This window comes from Procambarus clarkii, chromosome 17 (genome assembly GCF_040958095.1).
Source record: "Procambarus clarkii isolate CNS0578487 chromosome 17, FALCON_Pclarkii_2.0, whole genome shotgun sequence".
In the NCBI taxonomy this organism is placed as follows: domain Eukaryota; kingdom Metazoa; phylum Arthropoda; class Malacostraca; order Decapoda; family Cambaridae; genus Procambarus; species Procambarus clarkii.
The window spans coordinates 43,961,418-43,987,450 of record NC_091166.1 but is presented as its reverse complement, the minus strand read 5'-3'; the positions used below and the strand labels follow the sequence as shown (position 1 = coordinate 43,987,450).

The 26,033-nt window shown below is 42.8% G+C and overlaps 1 protein-coding gene across 1 annotated transcript; it reads right to left on the bottom strand.

The window, feature by feature from the left end:
* Positions 1-3,167: 3,167 nt before the first annotated feature.
* Positions 3,168-23,144, bottom strand: LOC138365676 (glutamic acid-rich protein-like). The gene is made up of 4 exons (XM_069326168.1): positions 23,030-23,144; positions 22,500-22,567; positions 7,587-7,700; positions 3,168-3,434 (listed from the first exon to the last, which is right to left on the bottom strand). Exons 1-4 carry the CDS (start codon positions 23,142-23,144, stop codon positions 3,168-3,170), a joined length of 564 nt encoding a protein of 187 aa, XP_069182269.1.
* Between the last annotated feature and the right edge of the window lie 2,889 nt (positions 23,145-26,033).

Genomic DNA, 26,033 nt, shown 5'->3' with positions numbered 1-26,033 from the left:
TATATATATATAAAGAACATAAGAACATAACAAATCATACCTGTAGAGATGGAGGGAATACTTAAGTATCCCCAAGAGCGCTCACACTGCGCCACCCGTCTCCCAACCGTGCGCAGTTTACAATACAAACGTCCACATTCGAGTTCCGCCAGTCGTGAAAAGGCGCAAAGTGATACCCTGGCTGTTTTATGAGAATATAATCCAATTGTACGCAAGTAATACATTTTCAAAACATCAGCAAATGAGTTCCCGAGAAAGCTGAGGCTAAAATTGCATTAGGTCTATGAATTAGATAGGCGAAGCCTAATTAAAATCCGTTGAAAAAGAACACAGGATGAGGCAGAGGTGTTTGGGTACTTTAGAAGGGGGGGCTAACCTGCTCTCTCTCAAGAACTATACAAACCTATTTAAAACAACAGTATTCTTAAAATTCACTTGTCAGACGACAATGAAACTAAAAGATTTGAGTTTTATAATTTTTTTTTAGCTTTTCTGTTCTAATGTTGTGAATATATATATATATATATATATATATATATATATATATATATATATATATATATATATATATATATATATATATATATATATATATATTGCAATTACGTTCATCTTGGATACGAACCTAGTAGAGCAACCCAACTAACCTGAACTTTCCTGATGGCTATCATCTCTAGTGGCTCTCGACGGGAACACACTTGTTAAAGGTCCCTCTTAACCAATCGAGGGCGATGATAATTATACTGTACTAGCGCAATCAATCCGTCCTCGACTTCAGTCCATTCCATCCAGCGGTCGACCCCACAGACGTATTCATAAATTTTTTACATGCTATTGACTCAAAACGGGAATTTTCTCAAGTATAAATTAATATTATAATATATTAGCATATTGTGTATATATAGGCATAGGTTAGGTTAGGTGTTTAGGTTCTGTTGGCGATTATTTGTATTTGTAGTACGTGGGTGAAGCATTTATAGCGTTGTGATTCGAACAAAATTCGTCAATGAAGCACTTGTTCCGGAAGTGTTCGGACGTCAGCAGTTGTGAGTCGTGTGTAAACCGTTTTTCATTCATAAACAGGGGGTTTGGCGGGTGCATGGAATCACTTTTGGATCTTTGTTTGGAGGACGGGCTGGAATGAAAAACGGTTTACACAGGACTAACAACTGATGACGTCCGAACACTTCCGGAACAAGTGCTTCATTGACGAATTTTGTTCGAACCACAACGCTATAAATGCTTCACCCACGTACTACAAATACAAATAATCGCCAACGGAACCTAAACACCTAACCTAACCAATGCCTATATATGCACAATATGTTAATATAACATAACATAAATTTATATTTCAGAATATTCCTATTTTGAATGAACAGCATGTTAAAATTGATGAATGTGTCTTTGGGGTCGACCGTTGGATGGAATGAACTTGATCTGAGGACGGGTTGGTTCGAAACCGTGCAAACCGAGGCCACTAAACGAAGCGGTTACTCCGACTCTAACTGCTGTCAATGCCGGAAGCTTCCTCGAGGGTTTCTATATGTCAATCCTATCTATTGTGGATAATGATAGACAAACATCCAGGAGACTCATTTACGTTAATCCCATAATAGACACTAATTTACAAAATCAAAACCTGCATATGTTTACATTCAGATATCAATTGTTTTACAAGAGCGTGAGCTCCGTCGTCATGCCTTTACATAGTAAATGTTCTCCAAATGTTTACTTTACATAGTAAATGTTCCCAAATGTTTACTTTACACAGTAAATGTTCCCAAATGTTTACTTTACATAGTAAATGTTCCCAAATGTTTACTTTACATAGTAAATGTTCCCCAATGTTTACTTTACATAGTAAATGTTCCCAAATGTTTACTTGACATAGCAAATGTTACATAGTTCCCCTGAGAGTGACAACATGTACCGCCTCCGCTCTAAGCCGACGTCTCTCCCGCCAATTACCGGACAATATTAACTCCAAAACGCATAATGTACTTAAAATCGTCAGCAACGCTTAGCTAATACGTGTTTACAGCGTTAAAATTCTACACTCAAATATGAATTGTAATCTGCGGGCTTGTTTAGACTAATCCCGCGTAACAGCGTTTCGCCAAGAACCAGCTTAATTACCAAATGATGTTAAACCACTTTGGCTGGATGGTATACCGCGTCGGCTTCGCTTCTTGCAGGTTCGCGCTCAATACCCCGATGATCCACGGGGTTGGGTGAAGTTCCATCACTCCGTCCTCCATTCCCAGCTCCTATCCTGTCCTTATATCCCTTCCCTGTGTTATGTAGTCATTCCTTGAGGTCAGCTTTCTTTTACATTCTCTTTTACTACTCGCGTCAACCCGTCCTCAGGCAAGGCTCGTTAATGCGGCGGCTGTTCCCTGAGACACGTCAATGTTAACGTACCGTGTATTACTATCAGGTTTTCTCTCATATAAATTAATATTATTATATATTACAACCCATACTCCAAATAGAATGTTCGGTGTTGCTCTGAATACATACACCCTCAACTCCATCACAATATAAATGTTGCATAAAGATATTCAGCATTTATGCATGAATGTTGCATAGTGCAATCTTAAGTCGCAAACGTATTTATCGAGTTATTTTGCCAACATCAATTTTCCATCACCGATGAATAATTAAACAGCTAAAACACAATTATTATGTTGTGGCCATTACTGAACTAACCACCTACGAAACCTGTATCTCTTTCAACAAATCATAGCGGCTGTTATGCATAATTATTACACAGTTAAGGAGCTTCATAAGACCATCCAGCCATAAGATTATCTGTATAACCAATTTATCCGCCATTGTTTATCCCCATTACTCCCTATTCTGTAATGAAGATAAGCTCAGGAAAGTTCTCAGGACGCCTCTATCAACCTTATCGCTTAGCAAATACAACACCAGCACGAACGACGACAATTTTCAACCAAAATGTACGACATTACACGAAAGTTGTCACGAAAATATGGTGGAGGTTTGTATTAAGTCCTCTCTATCTCTCTCTCTTGGTTCTTGAAGACCGTATTTAACACACACACACACACTCGTGTTCTATATTAGTTTGTGGTTAAAGTGTGTGTGTACGGTTGATGTTATTACGGGTTATTCATGCCCGTGCCACCTCTTGGGGTGGTTCAATTTTCAGCATCGGTGGATATAATGCCCCAGACGGGTTGGCTGGCGTCGTATCCAACCCTACTGTCACCTGTTGGGGGGCGGTGAGTCACAATAACGTGGCCGTAGATGGCCTGTTCTTTGTTTGCCTGTTCCTTATTTGCCTGTTCTTTGTTTGTCTGTTCTTCATTTGCCTGTTCTTCATTTGCCTGCCCTTCATTTGTCTGTTCTTCAATTGCCTGTTCTTCAATTGCCTGCCCTTCATTTGTCTGTTCTTCATTTGCAACCTGATAATGGTCAAGGACGGACCGAAACGTCCTCGTTTTCTGGTCGGTGGTTCGGTCATCACTTCACCTGTTGCATGTTTTCCTGTGTCGGGTTCGAGCGATCCGTGAGAAATGCAACTTATTAGTGCTAGTTACAAGCGTCGTTATATCGACGTTTGTCCCCGCCGCATCGTCCTCGATATGTTTGGTGGGTTGCTTGGGTTCGCGTGGATAAAAATGGATTGCTTGGGTTCGCAATGGGTTCGTTAGGATAGAAACAGTTGCATTTCGTTACGGAGTGGCGAGAAAATGGGTTAAATATATACACGAATGTTGACTAGACCACACACACTAGAAGGTGAAGGGACGACGACGTTTCCGTCCGTCCTGGATCATTCTCAAGTCACAATCGACTTGAAGAATGGTCCAGGACGGACCGAAACGTCGTCGTCGTCCCTTCACCTTCTAGTGTGTGTGGTCTGGTCAACATACTTCAGCCACGTTATTGTGACTCATCGCCTGCATATATATATACGAAGATCTCCTCTTTTTCTCTCTTTGTGGGAGTTGGAAAACCTGTTCAAAATTAACATGATGTTCAGAGGAACTATGAACATGGTCAAGGGAAGCAATACTTGCCTGGGATAGAGAAACAAGGGAATTATCAGGGATAGAACGAGGAGTTAGGGGGGGGGGAGAGATTTAGGGAGATTGGGAAGCATGAATGGATAGGAGACGAGGCTAGGGGGGGAAGGGGATTGTTGAAAATGGTAGGGGGGTGATTTATGGATGGAAAGGGGTGGTGATTGTGGAGAGAGATAAAGTATTGTAATTGGGGTAAGGTAATTCCTGAAGGGAATAGAGCAATTGTCGAGGCTTGGGGGGGGGGGGGGATAGGGTAATTGTTGATGGGGGGTATGAGGATATTTGAGGTGGGTAACTTGGGGTGTTAAGGTGATTGTTAAGGGAGTAAGGGGATTGTCAACAGGGGTAGGAGGATTGTGGAGGTTGGTAAGGGGACTGATATGCAGGGGGTAGCTGGATTTTGGAGTTCAGGTGGATTTTCGAAACGGGGGAAGGAGGATTGTAGGGGGGGAGTGTAGGATTACACAGAGGGGGGGGGGGTTGAGGAATAGTTTAGAGAAGTACAGGGATGCTAGAGAGTAGGAGTAGCAGGATTGTAAGAAAGGAAACAATGGATTGTAGTACTGAGATTTTGAAGTATATGCTGATTGTGGATGAGGGGGGGGGGGTAGCAATACTGAGGAGTCAGGTAGAAGTCCTGTGACGTAGAGCCCAGAGGCAGACCTCAGAAGCCAAGAAGAGGACCAGGCACACCTACCTAGGAGTCCCAAGGTGAGAGAAAGGGGTTCTCTCACGAAGGCAAGAGCTCATGAACATCGTCATAGGAGTAAAAACCCCGAATTACCTGTCAAGACATCAAACCACAAGCAGGTGTGTGTTGAAGTCAAATTAATTACCATGACCAGAGGGGAGAAGGAGGAGGAATCCAACCTTGGTTCACGTTCGGAACAATATATATATATATATATAATGCTTGAACAGTGACTAATCCTCGAGATAATTAGCGCTGATGAGTGGTCGATACAGCTGCATAATAATTTAGGGGTTACAGTGCTGTTTTATTCACCGTCGTTAGTAATGACACGCTGACACGGGTTAGCGTGTTTGAGGGATGTCTGTGAATCTGTCATTTGTAATTGCCGCCAGGGCCCAGGTCCTCACTGGCTCGCTTTCATTAGTTAGTGACAGACCATCAGGGTGCGGTCCCTCCCTCCCTCACTCACTCACTCACTCACTCACTCACTCACTCACTCACTCACTCACTCACTCACTCTCTCACTCTCTCACTCTCTCTCTCTCTCTCTCTCTCTCTCTCGTGCGTAGGGTCGTAGATACTAAAAAACCTGATTTACTGCTGAGGATACTGCAGTGCCCAACCGCGTTCTGCACGTGAGGGGTAGATGAACCTACAGCAGTGGTGGGTGGGGAGGAGTTTCCTAGTGAGGAGGAGTTTCCTGGTGAGGGGGGAGAAGAACTTGAGCTTCTATAACCTACATTCATTACTGTCAATCACCTAATCACGTATATAGTATATTAAGTAGCATGCTACGTATAATATGTAGTATAGTAGGTATAATATGCAATATATTATGCCATAGTATGCAGTATGCTATGTATACGAGAGTCAAAACTACACACACACGACCATGTATTCATCACGGCTGCCTGTCCTTACTATACCATATATCACAATATATACAATATATATACATACTATACCACGTATCACAATATACACAACGCTCCTATGTAAACCACAATGCACGCACATACACCACAATGCACATACACAAACACGATACACACACACACATATACATATGTATATACCAGAAGGCACACGTATGTACACAACAATGCAGTATATCCTACAACATTTAGACTCGCATACACTAATTAACAACATTTCTGTATAATGACGCAGATAAATCCACCCTCACGGTGGCTAAATACACAGGGTCATCACGAACCATCGCCACCAACCCGTTGTCGTATCAATGAATTAAATTTTGTAGCTTTTGTCGAGGAAAATGAAACTGGGAGAGACAGGCGGAAGTGTCCTGAAGTCTGGGAAGGGAAGGCAAGGTGCCCAACCACTTGGACGGTCCGGGGGATTGAACACCCGCATGCATTACGCGAGACTGTTGCTCTACCGTCCACCCTAAGTGGTTGGGCAATTTTCCAGAGGTCTGGGGAGATTTTTTGGAGGGTTTTGGATCCGAGTGCAGTGGAGCCAGAGACCATTTAATACACTCTAGGTACCTTACTCAACTCTAATATCCATTTAAAAGATGCTAAGTAATTACTTAATACACTCACGTCCTCAGTGTACAATCTTGCTGCTGGTGTCACGAAGCCATAGGCTTACCTGGAAAAAACAATTAATGAAAATTAAAACAGATTTTGTTAAAATAATTTTGAATGATGTTTAATATATTTTAATTCACCAAGAGAAGTTTGGCTACAGCTGGGTGTCCAGCACAAAGGGAACCTCAGTTGTGTAGACCTGACAACAGTAATAAACGCCCAGATGGAGTCATCCTGCAGCCGTGGAGGGAAGGTAAACAGGTCGTGTAGGACTACACGTGTGCATCTACATTGGCTGATATCCTATCTACCTTACAGCACAGCTGAAGGAGGCGGGGCGGCCACCTTCAGGGAGACCCAGAAAACCAACAAGTACAGGGACCCAGAACGTTGTTACAGGTTCGTGCCGATAGGCTCTGAGACCTCTGGACTCCTGGGGTAAATGTGCACTTAAGTTCCTAAAGGAGGTGGGTGAGAAACTCATTAGGCAAACTAGAGACTCAAGAGCGGCCAGTATCCTGTTCCAGCGCCTGAATGTCTCGATCCAGAGAGGCAAGGCTTGCTGTATCTTGGACACGCACTCCACCTCTGAAGAGCTGGATGAGGTCTTCGAACAGTGATTGTTATATATATATATATATATATATATATATATATATATATATATATATATATATATATATATATATATATATATATATGTTTGTGTTTTCTTTAAACTGTAACACAATGTTTTAAATGTAATATATTTTAAATGAAATTATTTCAAGAAACATTTCGAAATAAATTACTTTAATGATAGTAATTGAATTCAAAAAGTTTCTAAATTAAAATAATTTTTAAAATGCCTTTCATAAAAATAAGTGAATTTCATTCAAAATATATTTCATTAGAATAATTTCATTCAAAATATATTTCATTAGAATAATTCCATTCAAAATATATTTAAAGTCATACCAAAATAAATATCAGACAAACATAAAACAGAAGTAAATAGACACAAAACAAAATACGCAATAAAGAATACGACACAAACAAAAGTTAATATATAAAAAAAAACTTGTACATAAACAAGGGAGTGAACAAGTCTTCTGAAAGTCAACATTTGCTTGCAACATTTTGATTGCACGAGCGACAGTTTCCACACCTGTTCATGCAAGGCACTACGGGCTCACCATAGCCCGTGCTACTTGGAACTTTCTGTTCCAAGTAGCGAATCTTTAACAACAACAACAACAACCTGTTCATGGTACACATATCAACATTAACGAGCAACAGTACCTTGTCATTTGTACTCTGTGGACCACCACGTATAGAATAAGACGTATCAGTTCCTCTGGACTGATACGGGATTGATACCGGATTGATACGATATTCTGATCTCTTTATCCAACTCTAAAAAAGAAAATCTGAAAAGCCATTTAAAATATTTGAATATAAAATATTTGAATATTTGAATATTTGAATTGAATTGAATATCTGCATTTCCATCTGTGTTCAATAAATACTAATTTGATCTATCATTTATCAATCATCTAATTGTTCACTTACGAAATCTGTACATCTCTAGTTCACAGTTGTTAATAAGTTGACGAGCTCTGAAACGCTCTACGAGGTTACTACAACAATTATAACCCTTTGGTTGTAAAGTTTCGAAGCTCCTAAACTCACGAATATATGTAAACTAAGCCGCTATGATCGAGAAAAGATGGTTTACAGGTACAGGTTTGGTAAATAGACTGATCTATGCTTCAGAAATCCTGGGACCGTAGAGTCTACCTTGGGATCACTGTCGTATTTTAAGTTTGGTGATTCCTGAAAGTATCTTCAGTTGCTTTCAGTATCTTCAGTGGCTTTCAGTATCTTCAGTTGCTTTCAGTATCTTCAGTGGCTTTCAGTATCTTCAGTGGCTTTCAGTATCTTCAGTTGCTTTCAGTATCTTCAGTGGCTTTCAGTATCTTAAGTGGCTTTCAGTATCTTCAGTTGCTTTCAGTACCTTCAGTTGCTTTCAGTAACTTCAGTGGCTTTCAGTATCTTCAATTGCTTTCAGTATCTTCAATTGCTTTCAGTATCTTCAGTGGCTTTCAGCCCCACATTGAGCTGGACAATCCAATTATATTTGTACTTCCTCTCCTCCATTTCCTCCCATTCTTCTCATTCTCCTCCAGTTGCCATCATGAGTGAGGCTCCCTCATAACCCATGAGTTGATGAGTGGTAATTGTGTTCTTACGTCCCTTCCCCACTCACTCACCCTCACTCACCTTGCTTCTCTCTCATCTATCACTCACCATACCATCTAATTACCAGTTTTATCCCTCTCCCTCTTCCCTGTCCATTTGGTCTCCTTCAGGCCCGTCACATCCATACCTGAACTTTTCAAACATTCCCAGAAACTCGGGTCCCATTCCTGGGATTTCTTGGGTTTTGGAATTAGTGTGTTTTGCTGAAGGTTTAACTGGAACACTCTAAGAGTAACTGTTGGAATTTTCTAAGAGTAACTGTTGGAATTTTCTAAGAGTAACTGTTGGAATTTTCTAAGAGTAACTGTTGGAACACTCTGAGAGTATCTGTGGAACACTCTGAGATTCTCTGTCTAACACTCTGAGAGAATCTATGGAACACTTTGAGCATAAATCAGCCTAAAAAGTTAATAAAAACAATATGAACCAAAATACTACTTTATGAAGATTTAGATTAAACCTAAACTCAATCAAATTCGATTCCTATACGTCAACCTCTCAACTCTACGTTGCCTGAAGGTTGGATAATGCTCCACAAATGCTCCAGACTCACCTTCCAAGCCCCCTGTGAAAATGAGTGTTGTCATGTAACTGTGATCAACTAATTAAAAAATTCAACATTTTCTAGCATCTTGGAACTGTGTTTCAAGAACTGATGTCAAAAACCTGAACTGAGTGGAGGTTTTTAGAGTGTTCAAAATTTTTGAACATACCGTAAGGACATTTCCACGTGTCATGGTGTGAGGGTAGGTAGTATGATGATAGAACAATATATCTTTCTTATGCTAAGTTAATATACACACTTTCCCCCCTGCCTTCTTCGGCATGATATGATACAGTCGACTCTTCTCACACTGACACACTAAAATAAACTCATGGAAAACACACACACACACACACACACACACACCCCTTGGTGAGTAAAACTAGGTGAATTCACACGTACTCACAAATAATTAACAAATAGCGTAATTAACAAATAGAATGCATTAGGCAGTGATGTGGTGGAGGCTGACTCCATACACAGTTTCAAATGTACATATGATAGAGCCCAGTAGGCTCAGGAACCTGTACACCAGTTGATTGACAGTTGAGAGGCGGGACCAAAGAGCCAGAGCTCAACCCACTCAAGCACAACTAAGTAAGTACATATACACACCATCATTGCATTAGACAAGAAGCAGCTAAAAGGCGGAGTCCAAAAACTAGAGCTCGATCCTGCAGGAACAAATAAATAAGTACACACACAAGCTATCTAACTCATAAACAGAACTGCTGGAATTATGTTCTCTAAATAAAACAAAATTTCTTTCTCTTACAATAAAAATGACTTGACTATTTAAGCCAATAAACAGTTTTTAGCTCTTAAAACCCATATTTAGTTTAATATATAGACGAAGAACTGACATACACCTGTACTGAAGAAGTACAGGTGTGTACACTTACACCTGTAAATGTACTTGTAAATGTACAGTGCGATTACTGTTTGTGTACTGTAAGGGGTTTGCGGGGGCCTTGAGGGACTTAAGAGACAATTGTCTAAGCTACTCCATTCTCTTGGGATATATATTATCATCTCAAAAGACTTACATGGACCTTGAGTCAATCCTTTTCCCCTTGTTAAACTTGTCAGAAAATGAGGAATATACTCTAAGATCAATATATGTTTCCGTAAGATTTTCCGGCTGTTCCTTGGAGGTCAGAAATGCATCAATTCAACCACAACACTTCGCTGTCTCAATGTCAGCTTCACACAGGTAATATTTCTTTAAAATATTAAAATACTCCTTTAAGGATATTTTCTTCTCTGTGTATTCTGAATGGCGAGGATAAGGATATAAAGTTTATATGCCAAGGGGCAGGGATAAAATCTTGGGGTAGCCACAATGTCTCTCGTTAGTGATATAGGGATAGAGAGGATAGGTCTTTGTGTGGATGGGCTCAGGTTAGGTGTACTATCTCTTTATTCTCGCCTACCTTCTCTATTATTCGTTCTCCTCTCCTCTTTATCTTACTCTTTTCTTATATATATATATATATATATATATATATATATATATATATATATATATATATATATATATATATATATATATATATGTATATATATATATATATATATATATATATATATATATATATATATATATATATATATATATATATATATGTACACACACACACACTTATTTCTTCTTTATCGTCCTCAATCCTTCCCTATCTATCTATCTCATGCTGTCGTATCTCGCTCTCTCCATCACGCCTTTCCTACATATACCCTTCATTCATTCCTCTCACCATCCCTCTCTCTCTCCCTCGCTCCTTCCCTCTCTCCCTCCTACTCTCCCTCCCTCAGGACGCGCAGGTTACACAAGAGGGAAGCCAAGATGACGCGCACTTCACATTATAGATTGAAATCAAAGACAACTATGACGAGAAGTAAAGGATATGATGACCAAAGCATCTCAGGAAAGTTAAGAAATTACGATGTTTCGCTCCGCCCTGGACCCCTTATCAAGCCGTGTGAGCCAAAGGAGCAAATACTGAGGCAATTTTCACATATATATATATACCATACGTGATGTTTCCGTTACGGGGTGAAGGCCGCTTTTGTGACGCTGGTTCAAGTCCAGACGGATCCCGTGCAAGTGTTCCAGAGGCCTCACGAGAGCCTCATACTCCAGGCCAACCTCATATTGCTCGATGCAATGCACATTATGTTGACTAATTAGGATCACTAGTTACGTTGGAAGGGGGGGGGGATAGGCTCTGCTCATGTCTTATACATTTGTGTGTGTAATTGCATCTCAATCCTAAGTAATCGCTTCATAGACGCCACAGAACACAGTGGTTCAGAAGCCATCCACCCACATATATACACATTCATAATATCATTAGAAACCACGTAATAAATTTATACTTTGTGGCGTTTAAAGACGCCTCATCACTAAGCTATTAGAGCCGTAATGGCTTGGTGTTCTGTGTTGATAGTTCCCTTCCCCGATCATCACCATGCACGGGGTTTCTATGCAACATTGCACCACAGACGAGTGTCACGAGTCTAACCAATCCCTGTCTAACCCCTTCTGTCACAGGGGGTGACAGAAACTATGATCATTTGTTTCTGTCGCGGCCTGGAATCGAACCTGGGCCCATGGATCGCGAGTCGATTACGCAGACCTCAAGCCACGCGTGTGTATTTATTATTTGGATTTCTTCACTTCTTCAAATCCTTCTTCACTCCCTATACTAACTCCTATACCCTCCCTTCCTTCCCCCTTCCGTCGTGAGCCCTGGCGTTAAGGAAGGGGAGGGGTGTTGGGAAGGGGTAAGGGGACGGTGGGAAGGGCAGCGAATGGAAAGGTGTATAAGGAGGGGCCGGTCAAGACATTCCCTTCCCAGAGGGGAGGGGAGATTCGTCGTAAAACATACCAATTACTCACACCTTTCCCAGCCTCCCACACCTGGGGGGGGGGGGGGGGTGCCGTATGCCTTCCCCAACCTGGTGGGGGAGGACCCAGGCAATCCGGCTCGACAACAGTCTGCTGAATCAACTGCTGAGATTCATCAGCAGAGGTAGGCAAGGAATAGTGTTTCTATGGAGAGAGAGAGAGAGAGAGAGAGAGAGAGAGAGAGAGAGAGAGAGAGAGAGAGAGAGAGAGAGAGAGAGAGAGAGAGAGAGAGAGAGAGAGAGGATAACACTATTAATACAAAGCATAATACTTTTTTTCTTCAATCGAGTCATACCCACACACACACACACAATTAACCAATCAATACCTGGAAAGGCGAGGCTTAGGAGCTAAAACTCGATCCTGCAAGTACATCTAGACGAGTATCCACACTACCCACTCACCCCCCCCCCCCAGACAAGCGTACGACACCTTAAGCAGGTTGTAAAAAAGTTACCCCCTTGAACCATTGTGGGTTACGGATGCCGGATCGAGGCCCCGCATGCCAAAGAAAATGGGGTCCGTAAGTCCGGTTTTACGTTTGCACAACTGCTTCCAACACTACAATTATCCGGCGTATTATAGAAGGGGAAGATTTAGAGGGAGTCGCACGGACGCCGCGGCTATCGTACCCCCAAAAAACCCCAAGCTTTAAAAGTCTTATAAACTTCGTATATTGTGATTTCTGTATAATGAATTCTTCCCACCTTATGTTTTTCTCTTTCCGTCTTTATTATAAATCTCACGCATCAAATTTTACTTTTTTTCTTTAAATAATAAAGACGCATTCCTGGTTAATATCTATGACAATTTAAACCATAGTTTTCAAGTGCAGGGACTTGTATTTTTAAACCCCTTCCGAACAGATATATTTAAAGTGTTGACCAAACCACACACTGGAAAGTGAAGGGACGACGACGACGTTTCGGTCCGTCCTGGACCATTCGCAATCGACTTGAGAATGGTCCAGGACGGACCGAAACATCGTCGTCCCTTCACTTTCTAGTGTGTGGTCTGGTCAACATATTTCAGCCACGTTATTGTGACTCCTCGTCTGCAGATATATTTAAACGTGTTTTAAAGTTATTTTGGTAGAGATGGGGGTTGAAAGCAGGGTGTATCCTCCCCTACCTACACCCACAGCTGTGAGCACTCACCCTTCTATCCACACAGACAATACCAATAGAGCCAGTTGGGCAGTGGTGGAAGCTTGAAAGACTCAAACGAGTCATAGAGATGTTAAGATGTTTTTTGTTCAGCACAAGATGGTGGGAGAATGGAATGAACCAAAGAAGCAGGTGATGGCAGAAAAGTATATTCATAATTTTAAAAGTAGATATGACAGAAGGCATCATTGTCTTAGACAACCGGTGACTAGAAAGGAGGCATCCAAGAGCCAATGCACGATCCTGCAGGCACAAATAGGTGAGTACACACACACACACACACACACACACACACACACACACACACACACACACACACACACACACACACACACACACACACACCAGCTCTTCGTCCTCACACACTCACCCCTGATCTCTTCCCCCCCCCCTCCACTTCAACCCAACCAACCCATCGTTTAACAGAGCCCCAAAGAGACCACTTTGAGCCCCTAAGCCAAGAGGCAATTTATTGCCAAACCTCGTAACGAGCCTCGTAGAAGTCAGTCAGGTCATTTGAATAATATTACGGTTTGGCACAAGCGAAGACGGCCTCGCGGGATTAAATAATTGAAGCATTAGTATTGAAAACTGCAAAGCACATTTACACGAGGCTCTTCTCCATGCTAATCTCGGTACACCGTCTAAATGCACTACGAACCTGAGCAAGTCAGACTTGAATCTCGAGAGATAAGCTTTCATCTCCTCTCAATAAATATATATTTTTTTTTCCTTCCCTGATACTTTAAAAACCAAGAAAGAGCAACTATATTTTCTCCTCATTTTCCTTGTGGTGTTTTACCTTTGAAATTCACGTGTGTTTATGTGTTTTTTTGGGCACATTTGTTTTTATATATATATCGTCGCAATTATAGTTTATATACGATACAATGGCCAAGAATTTTGTTAAATTATATACTGCAGATTTCTGTTGAAAATATACAATGCAGAAAACAATTCATAACAACTTGGCTGAACACAAATCACCCAACCCACGTGTAGCATGAAAGTGGGTACGTTTCGGTCCGTCCAGGACAGTAAAAGTGGCGACGTTTCGGTCCGTCTTGGACCCTTACCATGCCACGACTTGGTAATGGTCCAGGAGAGATCGAAACGTCGACACTTTGTGTGAGTTGTGTTATTAATTAATAGTGTATGGATCCCAGCACCGGTCCTTGAGGTACCCCGCTTGTTACCCTATGACCTTCCGCGTCCCCCACCATGACCCTCTGACTCCTGTCTGTCAGGCATTCCCTGACCCATGTCAGAACACAAATAGTTGAGAAATCTACTTTTACACTATTTCCTGTATCAACAACTGCTTGCCTTTGGCTGTCTGGTTAAAGTCGAATTCATTACATCATTCATATATCAACACGTTTGAGTATACCTGTGAGGTATACTCAAATACTCATACTCATCAAGGAGTACTCAATAAGGTAAACTCTACCATCACTGGAGTAACACAATTAATAGCCTAGCACAAGGGGCATGGGGGGTGGGGGTAAATTTATCTACCTTAGGTAGAGTCTGTAGACTCGTCGTTCCTGTTTAGCTGACTGTTGTAGTTGGCCGCATGGACATCAGTTCTTCCTCTTGATCCGGGTTGATTCGATATAGTCGCATTGGCTCGGTGCTTTCTTCTGATAATTCCTCTTCCCATCCGGGTAGATTATCTTCGATCTTGCTCGTTAATGCACCGTTGTGGAGTTGATCGAGGGTCCCATGCAGAGGCTTGCAACTCTGGTACACTGCAATGCTGGTTTACTGACTACTGCCATGTTGCAGTGGGAGGAGAGGCCTAGGAGGCTATACACTCTCCCAGGTCTCTCTCCCAGCTAGTAGATCGTCGACCAGGTCGCTACGAACTCCAGGAGCGGCTTGAAGCCCACTTAGCTGCCTTTCCTTAGCCTGTCTAGGACTTCGAGGCGGTAAACAGGTAGACTACGGCCTCGAAGTCTCAGCACTTCCGAACTCCGCTCTGACGGTCGCCCACCGCGTCTTCTGTCTTCGACTTCGATTAATGTCAGCTTCGGCGATGTCCTCAACTGGCAGACTCCTACTTGAAAGACAAGTGATACCTCCGTCCTCGACTGAGTCCCAGAGCATAGTGACACCCTCCATCCTTAAAGCAGTACCTAAATATATTAGAATTCCAAAATTACGAATCGGTCTACTGAAGAAAATAACGAAAACTAAACGTATACACGAATTATACCGGAATACAGGAAGGAAATTATGATGGAGGGAACTATCAGGGGGAAGCGCCAAGCCATTACGACCATATAGAGGGAACTATCAGGGGGAAGCGCCAAGCCATTACGATCATATAGAGGGAACTATCAGGGGGGAAGCGCCAAGCCATTACGACCATATAGGAGATGTAAGGAGTCACAATAAGGATTTGGGATGGGACAGGAGGGAAAAGGAATGATGATCCAACCCCTTGGACGGTCGGGGATTGAACGGCGATCTGCATGAAGCGAAACCGTCGCTCTACCGTCCAGCCCAAGTGATTGGGTTGAAATTATCTGATCCCCCATTATGAGAAGAAGCGCTTAGTATGACTATATGTCACATGGACGGGACATGAGAACAGGAGCTGGGATAGAAGAGAACGGTATGAAAGGAACGAAACCCCAACCACTTGGACCATAGGGAATCGAACACCGACTAGCAAGAAGCCAGGCCATCGACCAGCCCCAAATGGCCAGGGTTCACATACAAAATAAAACCGAAATATGAATGTAATTGGAAGAATTGTTGTAATAGGGGAGGATAGAGTGAGCGGGCCGCTAGTCGCAACCCATTACCCGAAGCAAATCCTGAGCGGGGAAGCTCCTACCATGAATCCTCAAAATTCGTAAACACTCTCCAGCCTCGCTACCCCAAACTAGTTTATCTACGGGTTCGCCAAACAAATCGTCCGACGCGCGAGTTTAGATTTAGAACCACAAAGTTAGAGAAATATAGGAGGGCGGGTGAAACGGGGCAGGGGTTCGCTATAGCGGGTTCCTTTGGGGTTCGAGTTAAGAGGGTTCGGGGTAACACACAGCGCTCCCAACAAACCATATATTAGTGGGCGATAAAATCAGCATGGACGCCTCCTAGCGGTGGAGGTGGTGTGGTTGTGGAGGTGGAGGTGGTGTGGTTGTGGAGGTGGAGGGGGTGTGGTTGTGGAGGTGGAGGGGGTGTGGTTGTGGAGGTGGTGGGGGTGTGGTTGTGGAGGTGGAGGGGGTGTGGTTGTGGAGGGGGTGTGGTTGTGGAGGTGGAGGGGGTGTGGTTGTGGAGGTGGAGGGGGTGTGGTTGTGGAGGTGGAGGGGGTGTGGTTGTGGAGGAGGCGTTGTTGTGGAGGGGGTGTGGTTGTGGAGGAGGCGTGGTTATGGAGGTAGAGAAGGTGGAGGTGTGGTTGTGGAGGGGGTGTGGTTGTGGTTGTAGAGGGGGTGTGGTTCTAAAGGTGTGGTTGTGGAAGGGGGTGTGGTTGTGGAAGGGTTGTGGTTGTGGAGGAGGCGTGGTTGTGGAGGGTGGGGGAAGGTGGTGGTGTGGATACTCATTGCTATAGACAACTAAATCTATAACTAGTCTATAGAATATAGACCGTCAGTTTAGTACGAACACAAGCTGAGCGAGAGACATACTAATTAGCGAAAATTAGCGGACTAGGTTACGGAAACCAACAAAATTCCCAACTGCAAATACCAATATACCACCCCGAAATGATCATGGGATGGAGGGTGGAAGATGGGTCGTTCTACCAGCTTATAAAAGGCAGGGCCCAAGAGCTATACGTCACCTTTAAGCGACAAACACACACACACACATACACACATCCAAGCTTCAACAGCTACGCACACACGCGTTCGGCTGCCAACAGCCCTGGAGAGGTAATTACTTCACTATTCTGATCACAACTACAAATGAAGCATTCATTTACATAGTCAGAGTCCCATCATAAATATCCCGATATGTTATTAACCACAATTTATCAGACTTGAGACGTGATTAATGACAATGGGATTGAAAATTGTCACGGTAATCACCACAATTCTCATTTTCTGTATTGTTTGCTTTCGTTTTCTATTTTCACCCTTTTGAGATTACTTGTAGCGTTTAGTAAGCCGGTTATTATTTAGTGTGTGTGTGTGTGTGTGTGTGTGTGTGTGTGTGTGTGTGTGTGTGTGTGTGTGTGTGTGTGTGTGTGTGTGTGTGTGTGTGTGTCTGTGTGTGTGAATCTCATACAGTGGTTTACTGTTGTTATTGCCCTATTCAAGTCATTTTAAATATACAATATTTTTTTCCCTTTATTTTTTTTATATAATTTTATTTTAGCTCGTCCTTAAATAATCTTCCCATTTTCCTTCGGGAATTAATTTTGGGCTCCATTATTCTCTTCGATTTAATTTCAAAATGATTTATTTGGATTTCTGAACTTTATTGTATTTTCCGTCTAAATTTTCTGCCTGAAGTTTTTTATTTTGTTATATTTATTCTATATTTTTATCTATAGTGTTCCCAGATTATGAGATTTTTTTTCGTTTTAACATTAATTCTTCGCTTTTCTATTTCATCGACTAGAAATAATTTTATTGGTTGCCATTAATTCCTTTTAACACTATTTTTTACAGTTTTTTTTTAATATAAAAAGATCACTATTAAAAGTATTTCTATCAACTTCCATCATCATCATCATTAGTCATTTTCATCATAACTCACCATTACCCATTATCCGCCTACATTATTTTTAGTCACCATAAGTTTCTATAAAGTCGTTATTCATCATCAACTGTCTGTTAGGGTCAATTGTCATCGTCTCACTATCATTCACTATACCTCACTATCATACCGTCACCACCAACCATCGTGTCATATGTCAAGCTAGTTAATCAGCTTGACATATGACACAATGTCAAGCTAGTTAAAATGGTGTCAGACACCATCTGACACCATTTAACAATGAAACTATTTGACACTGCTGACACCATTAGACCTTCATGACACTATCTGACCCCTCGTGACTCCATTTGACCCCTGAGGACATTATTTGACATTTGTGGCACCGTTTGGGCTCATATGAGACAATTTGACCCCCCACGAGACCATTCAACTTTGACACCAGTTGACACATTACACCATTTGACCCCTCCATGGCATTATTTGACCCCTCCATGGCATTATTTGACCCCTTGTGATGCCCCTACAAGGAGTCTAGGATAGAAGGGATAGGAGGAGGAGGGAGGATTATGGGAAGGAGGAAGAGGAGGGGGGAAGGAGGAATGGAAGAGGAAGGGGGAAGATATTTTTTTATCTTCCCTTTTTTCGTTTTTCTTTCAGCAAGAGAGACATTGTGCATATATAATGAAGAGTCCCTGGAAGTGTTCCCACAGGTCGAGTGGGACTGGGGTAGCTCCCCCCCCTCTCCCTTCACCACCGGGAGCGCCAGTCAACCGGTTGGGATTTCAGGACGAGCCGGAAGGAGCCGGTTTACAGTAAACCACCTTAAGCCGATATGAAATCAAGAACGTCTCCCCCATCGCTACTGACTCCGGTGACGATTTGAACTCTCGGCGATTGTGTAAGTTACCTGTTGTTGTTATTTTTAGAGATTTAGCTACTCGGAACATAAGTTCCAAGTAGCACGGGCTATGGTGAGCCCGTTGTGGACTTACCTGGCACAGGAGCGGGGCTGTAACTGTGTAAGTTATCTACCAGACATTATATATATATGTCTCCTCCCTACCTATCTCCTCAGGTAGGCTACCATTCTCCTCATCTCATTGTTGCTACTCCATCTACTCCTATTACACATCTCGGAAAAAACCCTCCTACTCTACCCCATTTCCCTCAATCCCTATACCACTTTCCTCCTTACCTATTCCAGTCCCAATCTCTTTCCCTATCCTCTCTCTCTCTCTCTCTGCCTCATACCTACCTTTCCCCCTCCTTCAGCTTCTCTCCCCTCCTACCTACCTACCTACCTACCCTCCCCCCTCCCCACATTACCCACTATGAATATGCATGCAGCTAATCGAGGGACTAGGCGGAGTCGGTCCAACCATGCAAAGTAATCGTTACATTGAAAGACGCACCAAAATTACATTTGCCTGCAGAAATTTACCTCTTGAATATTGTAATTAGCGCAAAAGACTTCAGACGAAGAGGTGCACATCCTGTGTAATGAGTTAGAGGGAGTGTGAATATGTAGATTTTCCAGCGGGAGGGAGGGAGGAGGGACAGACTTGAGGGAGAGGCGGAAAGAGGCAGATGGGATGGGATAGATGGAGATGGGGAAGCTGAGAGGGATGGGAGGATGATGCAGGGGGAAGAGCACGAATGGAGAAAAGTAAAAGGAAGGGAAGGCGAAATTTGACGCACCGTTTAAACAGATGTATAGGTTCTGCTCCTTGCAAACCGGAGTGGAAGAGCTGTATGGTTCAACAGGACAAGTCTCTTAAGTGTGTTTCCTATCCTTTAGCCGGAAGAGGGGCTTCACAAGCGGTCCTCAACTGACCTCCGGGTAGTCTAAGTAGGCAATCCATCCCATCCCTTCCCAACCCATGGGAAAGGGGTGGTCCAAAATTGGGAACAAAAAAGGAACGGAAGAGACGACGTGGAGTAAAGGACTCGAATGAGGAAGAAGAGTAGTTTGTACATTCCGAGGGGAATGATGGCCATGGGGTAGTGAGAGAGTGAGGGGTAGAGAGGGACTGAGGGGTAGTGAGGGAGTGTGGGGTAGTGAGGGAGTGAGGGGTAGTGAGGGAGTAGGGGAGAGAGTGAGGGGTAGTGAGGGACTGAGGGGTAGTGAGGGAGTGTGGGGTAGTGAGGGAGTAACACTTGGCAACATTGCAGTATAAGAGTTGCAATCATATGGAACAACAGAAGCCTGTCGACCACTTCACCTTCAAGATAGGTTTAACATCTTTACTTCCTAGTTCAAAGAAAGGCCTTAAACCGGAGGGGAATAAGCTCTGTGGGCCAGTAGGGCAACAAGGCTTGATCATAAGAAATCAAACACACTGAGTCTATACCCTATCCTCTGGTCATAGAGAGGTGTGAACCCGCAAACACAGCCCCGCTCCTGTGCCAGGTAAGTCCCCTACGGGCTCACCATAGCCCGTGCTACTTGGAACTTTTTGTTCCCAGTAGCTGAATCTCAACCAACAACCCGCGTGGCTCCTCCACGGTAGTAACGGTGAGAATACCTGCATGATTGACTAACCACGGGGTGGAGGGGGGATTGATGGTAGTGAGGATAGACTCCAGAGCATAAATTACCAGATGGCAGCATGATATATCAGAGTATCAGGATGTGGAGTGGAGTAATGGTGTCAGGAGTGATTTGTGGTGTTGCGGCGTGATGTGGGGGTGAGACCTGCAGTGTTGGGCAAGCGTCAGGTGTGTGTGGTACAAGGGTGATAATGACAGGTATGTGGCCTCCAGATTGACGACACACTGGGTGGGGGCATTTGGAAACGTCTAAATGCCCACTTGCTGCATTCAGAACTTTCAAGTAATATATATATATATATATATATATATATATATATATATATATATATATATATATATATATATATATATATATATATATATATATATATATATGAGCTCTTGCTCTTTCGGCTCGCCTCTCATCTGTCAATCAATCAACGATCAATTTTGGTTTTCACACACACCCACCCAGGAAGCAGCTCCGTAACAGCTGTCTAACTCCCAGGTACCTATTTACTGCTAGGTAACAGGGGCATCAGGGGTGAAAGAAACTCTGCCAAAGTTAAAACAAATATTTATATATATTAATATATTACAAAATAATACAATATTATATCAATAGTAACATAATTTTATGTTATGTTCGTTTAGGATAAAACAGAATAGGTAGGTTGGGTTGGGTTTCCTCATAGATTATAGGGAAGACGTATATACCTTTCCCAGGTCTTAGACCCTACTCCTCTATAGTTCTTTCATCTATCTTCATTCATTCATTCACCCTTTTGTCCATCTTTTCAGCTCAATTGGCAATGATATAATTTTCTCAATTTTACCTCCACCATTCCTCTCTCTCTCTCTCTCTCTCTCTCTCTCTCTCTCTCTCTCTCTCTCTCTCTCTCTCCCTCCCTCCCTCCTTACGTCCACCATTCCAAAAGGTTCCCAGGAGATCAAATATTTTCACACAACGCACACAAGGCCGGTATCAAAGGCGCATTAAACCCTATCTTAGTAGTCGTGTGGCGGCCGGATAAAACAGGAGTTAATCCTAGTTATTGATATCCGGCCACTGCGCATACACTCTAACTCTCCCTAAACCTTTAATATAAGCTCATTTTCTCTAATTACTTCGATCTTATGCCAGTGATTACGAGTCATAATAATGAACCTTAACGAAACACTTAGGAAGGATCAAAATATTGTCCCAAACTCAGGTTTGAATTTATTCATGTAAGTTAATAACATAATTGTTGCAAAGGTTAGTTGGTGGGAGAGGGGGGGGGTAAGGTGGAAGGGGGAAGGGGGAGAGGAGGGGAAGAGAATCAGAAGAGGGAGGGAAGGGTGAGAATGGTAGCGGTGAGGGTGAGAAAGGAAAAGGAATTATGAGAATGATGAAAGGTAATGAGAAATGGAAGAAGGGAAGAGGGAATAAAGAATGAAATGGAGTATTACAATACTATCCTCGTTTAACCTCTCCCCCCTCCATTCAACCACCTCCCACATCACAACACCACTACCCTACACACACACACACACACACACACACACACACACACACACACACACACACACACACACACACACACACTCACCACACACACACCATCCACACACTCAAAATTCAAGCCCACATGAGTTTAAAAACAAACTTGGCTTGCATATCTATACGAGCCTCGACCCTATACTGAACCAATTTCGAGCCTATTCGTGTCTCAACGAGCCTATTCGTGTCTCAACGAGCCTATTCGTGTCTCAACCTTTCATGGGTAACAAGGCCCTTTCTGGTGCTATAAGAAATCCCATTAACGTGACGTACCAATGAGAAAAATCCGTAGAAACCATAATGAGGATTCGAACCTGCACACACACACACAATGAGTACTCACAAGCATATGCCCTAACCAACTCCGCCAAGACATGCTAAATACAAAATTTTTTAGCATGTCTACTCCCCAACACTCCTATGGAAAGTCGTGATAATTTCCTTCGTAAAACAAGTTCAAACCTGTCTTCAGTCCAGTGCAGTCCCAAGTCCAGTACAATCTCGACTATTATCAAGTCAACTATTATTGAGTTCAGGTACAGGTGGAAATCTTAGATATCTACCGGGAACCCAAAAATAGATTTACCTTAATATAAGCACCACCTGTTCTTCCACCTCTTTCCTCCAACACCTCGTCCTCGACCTCCTCCTCCTCTACATCACAAACAAATTAAACACTCAATAATCAAACTTGAAACCTAAAATTGGCGTTCCAAACCGAGTGTTCTCGCCCCAATGGTCCCGGCGTCTCTCCACTACTCCAGCCGTGGTTATGTTCCATCTTAAGAGAGGAAAGTTTCATACATATTTATAAGATAGGCGGGCAAGGCCGCCTTAGGATTTGCTAGAGAACAGTCCCCACGCCTTGCACGGTTCCTTTGTCTGGGCCGCCACGAGCTTCTGATCACAATTTTACCTCAAAACCATTTGAATATTCATCAATGTGTTGAAAGGAGGAAAGTTTAGCTGCGATAATTGATGTCGCCCTGAGCGGTAAACCCTCCACCCCCCCATCAATCCCCTCTCCCCCCCCTCACCTTCACTTTCCTATTCTCCATCACTATTCCTTTCCCTTCCCACCGCCCTTCTTATCCTTGCACAGTTTCCTTCCTATACCTGATTCTTCCGCCCTTTCTTCGGGTTCTCTTTCACTCTCCTTTTCTTTCTTACTATCTTTGTCTTTTAAGACTTTCTTTTGTTCTTCTTTGGTTATATCTTTTGTTCTCTTCATTCCCCATCGCCACCTCTTCCTTCTTCCTCCCCTTCCACAGCCTTCTCTCATTTTCCCTGTCATTCCCTTCCATTATTATCATCTTTGGCTTTCTCATCTCTCTTCTTCGTAACATTTCCTTAACTTTTTTCCCTTCCTATACCCTTCCCACCCCCGTCTCCCCTTCTCCCTATTCTCGTCTCTTTTTCTCTCCCAGTGCCCTTCTTTTCCATCAATATTTTTTTCCCACTTCTTTCCCGTTGTATCTTTTCCATTTCCCCTTCTTTCTTCAGCACTCACGTTTCGCTCTATAGCCCCTTTCCTCTCCTCTCTATCCCTCATCTACTCCACCCCCCTTCCCCTCCTCGAGGAAGGGAAGGGATGGGAAGGGATGGGAGGGTTCCTCCCTCCCTTACCTACCCTGGAGGAAACATTGTAAACCTCTGCACAAGTTTGCAAATGATTTTTTTCTCATACTTTTTTTCCTTGGGCTGTTCCGTTTTCGTCAGCTGATGTGATTATTAAATTAATTGTTTGTTTTGGTCCGTGTGGTGGTTGTGAAGGAGGGGCGGAGGAAAATGGTGAGATGGAAGCTGATGGTGAGGAAAGGGAAGGAGGAGGAAGGGGAGGAAGAGGTGACTAAAAGACGGGAAAGAAAAGGAACAGGGGAATGATGCAGGAAAAACAGTAGCGGTGGGGAGAGGAATTGAGAGATAGGAGGGGGGGAAGCGTGAGGAAATAGTGAATACGGAAGAACAGGGGGGCCAATAGGACTTTCGAATTATGGGGTTCACACACCTGTAGTGCAGCTGTAGCGACGATAGAGCCCACATGCAAGAGCACCGGAGTGTAGTGGACCCTCACCCCATACATGATACCTGTTCCTAATTTACGGGGCTATTCATGCCCGTGCCACCTCTTAGATTGGCCTAATTGTCGTCAATGTTCCTTAAGCATTCTAGTGTCTCCCTGTGTCGTGTGGATGTCTCTAAAGTAGTCACATTCGTGACGGAACGTTGACAATATAGAAAGACAAAGTGAACTAGTGTTATACATTTACTTTTATGTAGAAAGGAGGGAATTATCAAGGAAAAGGGCCAAGCCATTACGACTATATAGCAGTTGGAAGGGGTCAGGATAAGGATTTGGGATGGAACGGGGGGTATGTAGAATGGAAATATCCCTTAGTAACAATTTAAATAATACTGATATATATATTTTTTACATGACACGTTTATATATATATATATATATATATATAAACGTGTCTGGGAGTCACATATCGTACGTAATAGCCAGAGTTGCCTAACATGCCGAATTTTTGTGAAATATATAATTTTTCGACAACAAATTTCTTATGAAATGATAAAGTTTTCATTGTATTATATATATATATGATTGCAATTTCACGATATTTGAGTCAAAACTAACATAGAAATGTGATCAAACCTGACCTAACCTAATCTAACCACACACACACACACACACACACACACACACACACACACACACACACACTAAAAATAAAAATAAAAGTTGCCATACCAGCATGGCGACCACGTGGCACCTGGCGCCATGACGACGCAGACCGATGCCATCACCATGGCGACGGCGCCGCACAGCTGACCACGTAAATAAAAGCCCCAAAACGTGGCCAGGCATCCCGGTGATGGACGGCCTATTACCTATCGTTTTCTAGTCCATTAGGTGCTCCTCCCGCACCCCATTACCCATTGACGGCACCCAGCTTCCTCCCTTTCCTCTCCCAGATGACAACACATTTTCACATACGGCTCTTCTGTCCTTCCTCTTTCCTATTTACCCATTTCCTTCTTTTCTATTTCCCCCATTTCCTTTTATACTATTTCGTGATGCTGAGGGTTTCTGCTTTTTTGTAGAGTCGGTCTCCAGCTCCTGGAACCTACTTTTCTATTGACGGGCGCACCTGTTCTTTTACTCTTTGGACCTTTGAAACCGTGTTATCTTGAGGGTATCTTGAGGTTATCTTGAGATGATTTCGGGGCTTAGCGTCCCCGCGGCCCGGTCCTCGAGCAGGCCTCCTTTTTGTTATACATCCCCCCAGGAAGCAGCCCGTAGCAGCTGTCTAACTCCCAGGTACCTATTTACTGCTAAGGTGAACAGGTGCATTAGGGTAAAAGACACATTTTGCTCATTTTTCTCCGCCTCCACCGGGGATCGAACCCGGAACCTCGGGACTACAAATCCGAAGCGCTGTCCACTCAGCTGTTAGGCCCCTGTTAGCTGTTAGGGGGAGCGTATCATACCTGGGAACTTTCTTCAGTTTCCTTTTGCGTTCCATTCTTGTGCTGCATACTCAAACATTGGTCTAATGTATGTTGCGTATAGCATTCTAAAAAGACTTGATGTTCAGGTTCCTTGATCCTCACGTTTCCTAAGCATGTGGCGGTGGTGTTATTTGGTTCGTGTGCGCCTCGAATATGATTTTATTTTATTATTTTTTATTTTTATTTTTTACTTATTTAGGTATACCGCACCTCCTTGTCTTTCGTCTATTTCTTGCGGAAATTACCCCTCTCAGATGGTACTTTATGCCCTCATAGATGGGGCTTTGTGAGTATAGTGTTTCTACCACCCATCTGCATTACCTTACATTTGCTGGGATTGAAATCAAACAACCACTACACCCATTTTTTTTTAGATTATGCACACGATACATCCAGACACAAGTAAAACATACTCTAGTTTTCTATTCTATTTAACTTCATTAATTTAATGTCGCCTGTATTCCGATTTGACAAACGTCAAATATGAAGTGGTTTTGGCTAACCAAACGCTTACTTACAACCAACCTAACCAGTCGAGGTCTATGCATGTAAGTCCCAGAATGGACTAATAATATCCCATCCCAAATCCTTATCCTGATCCCTT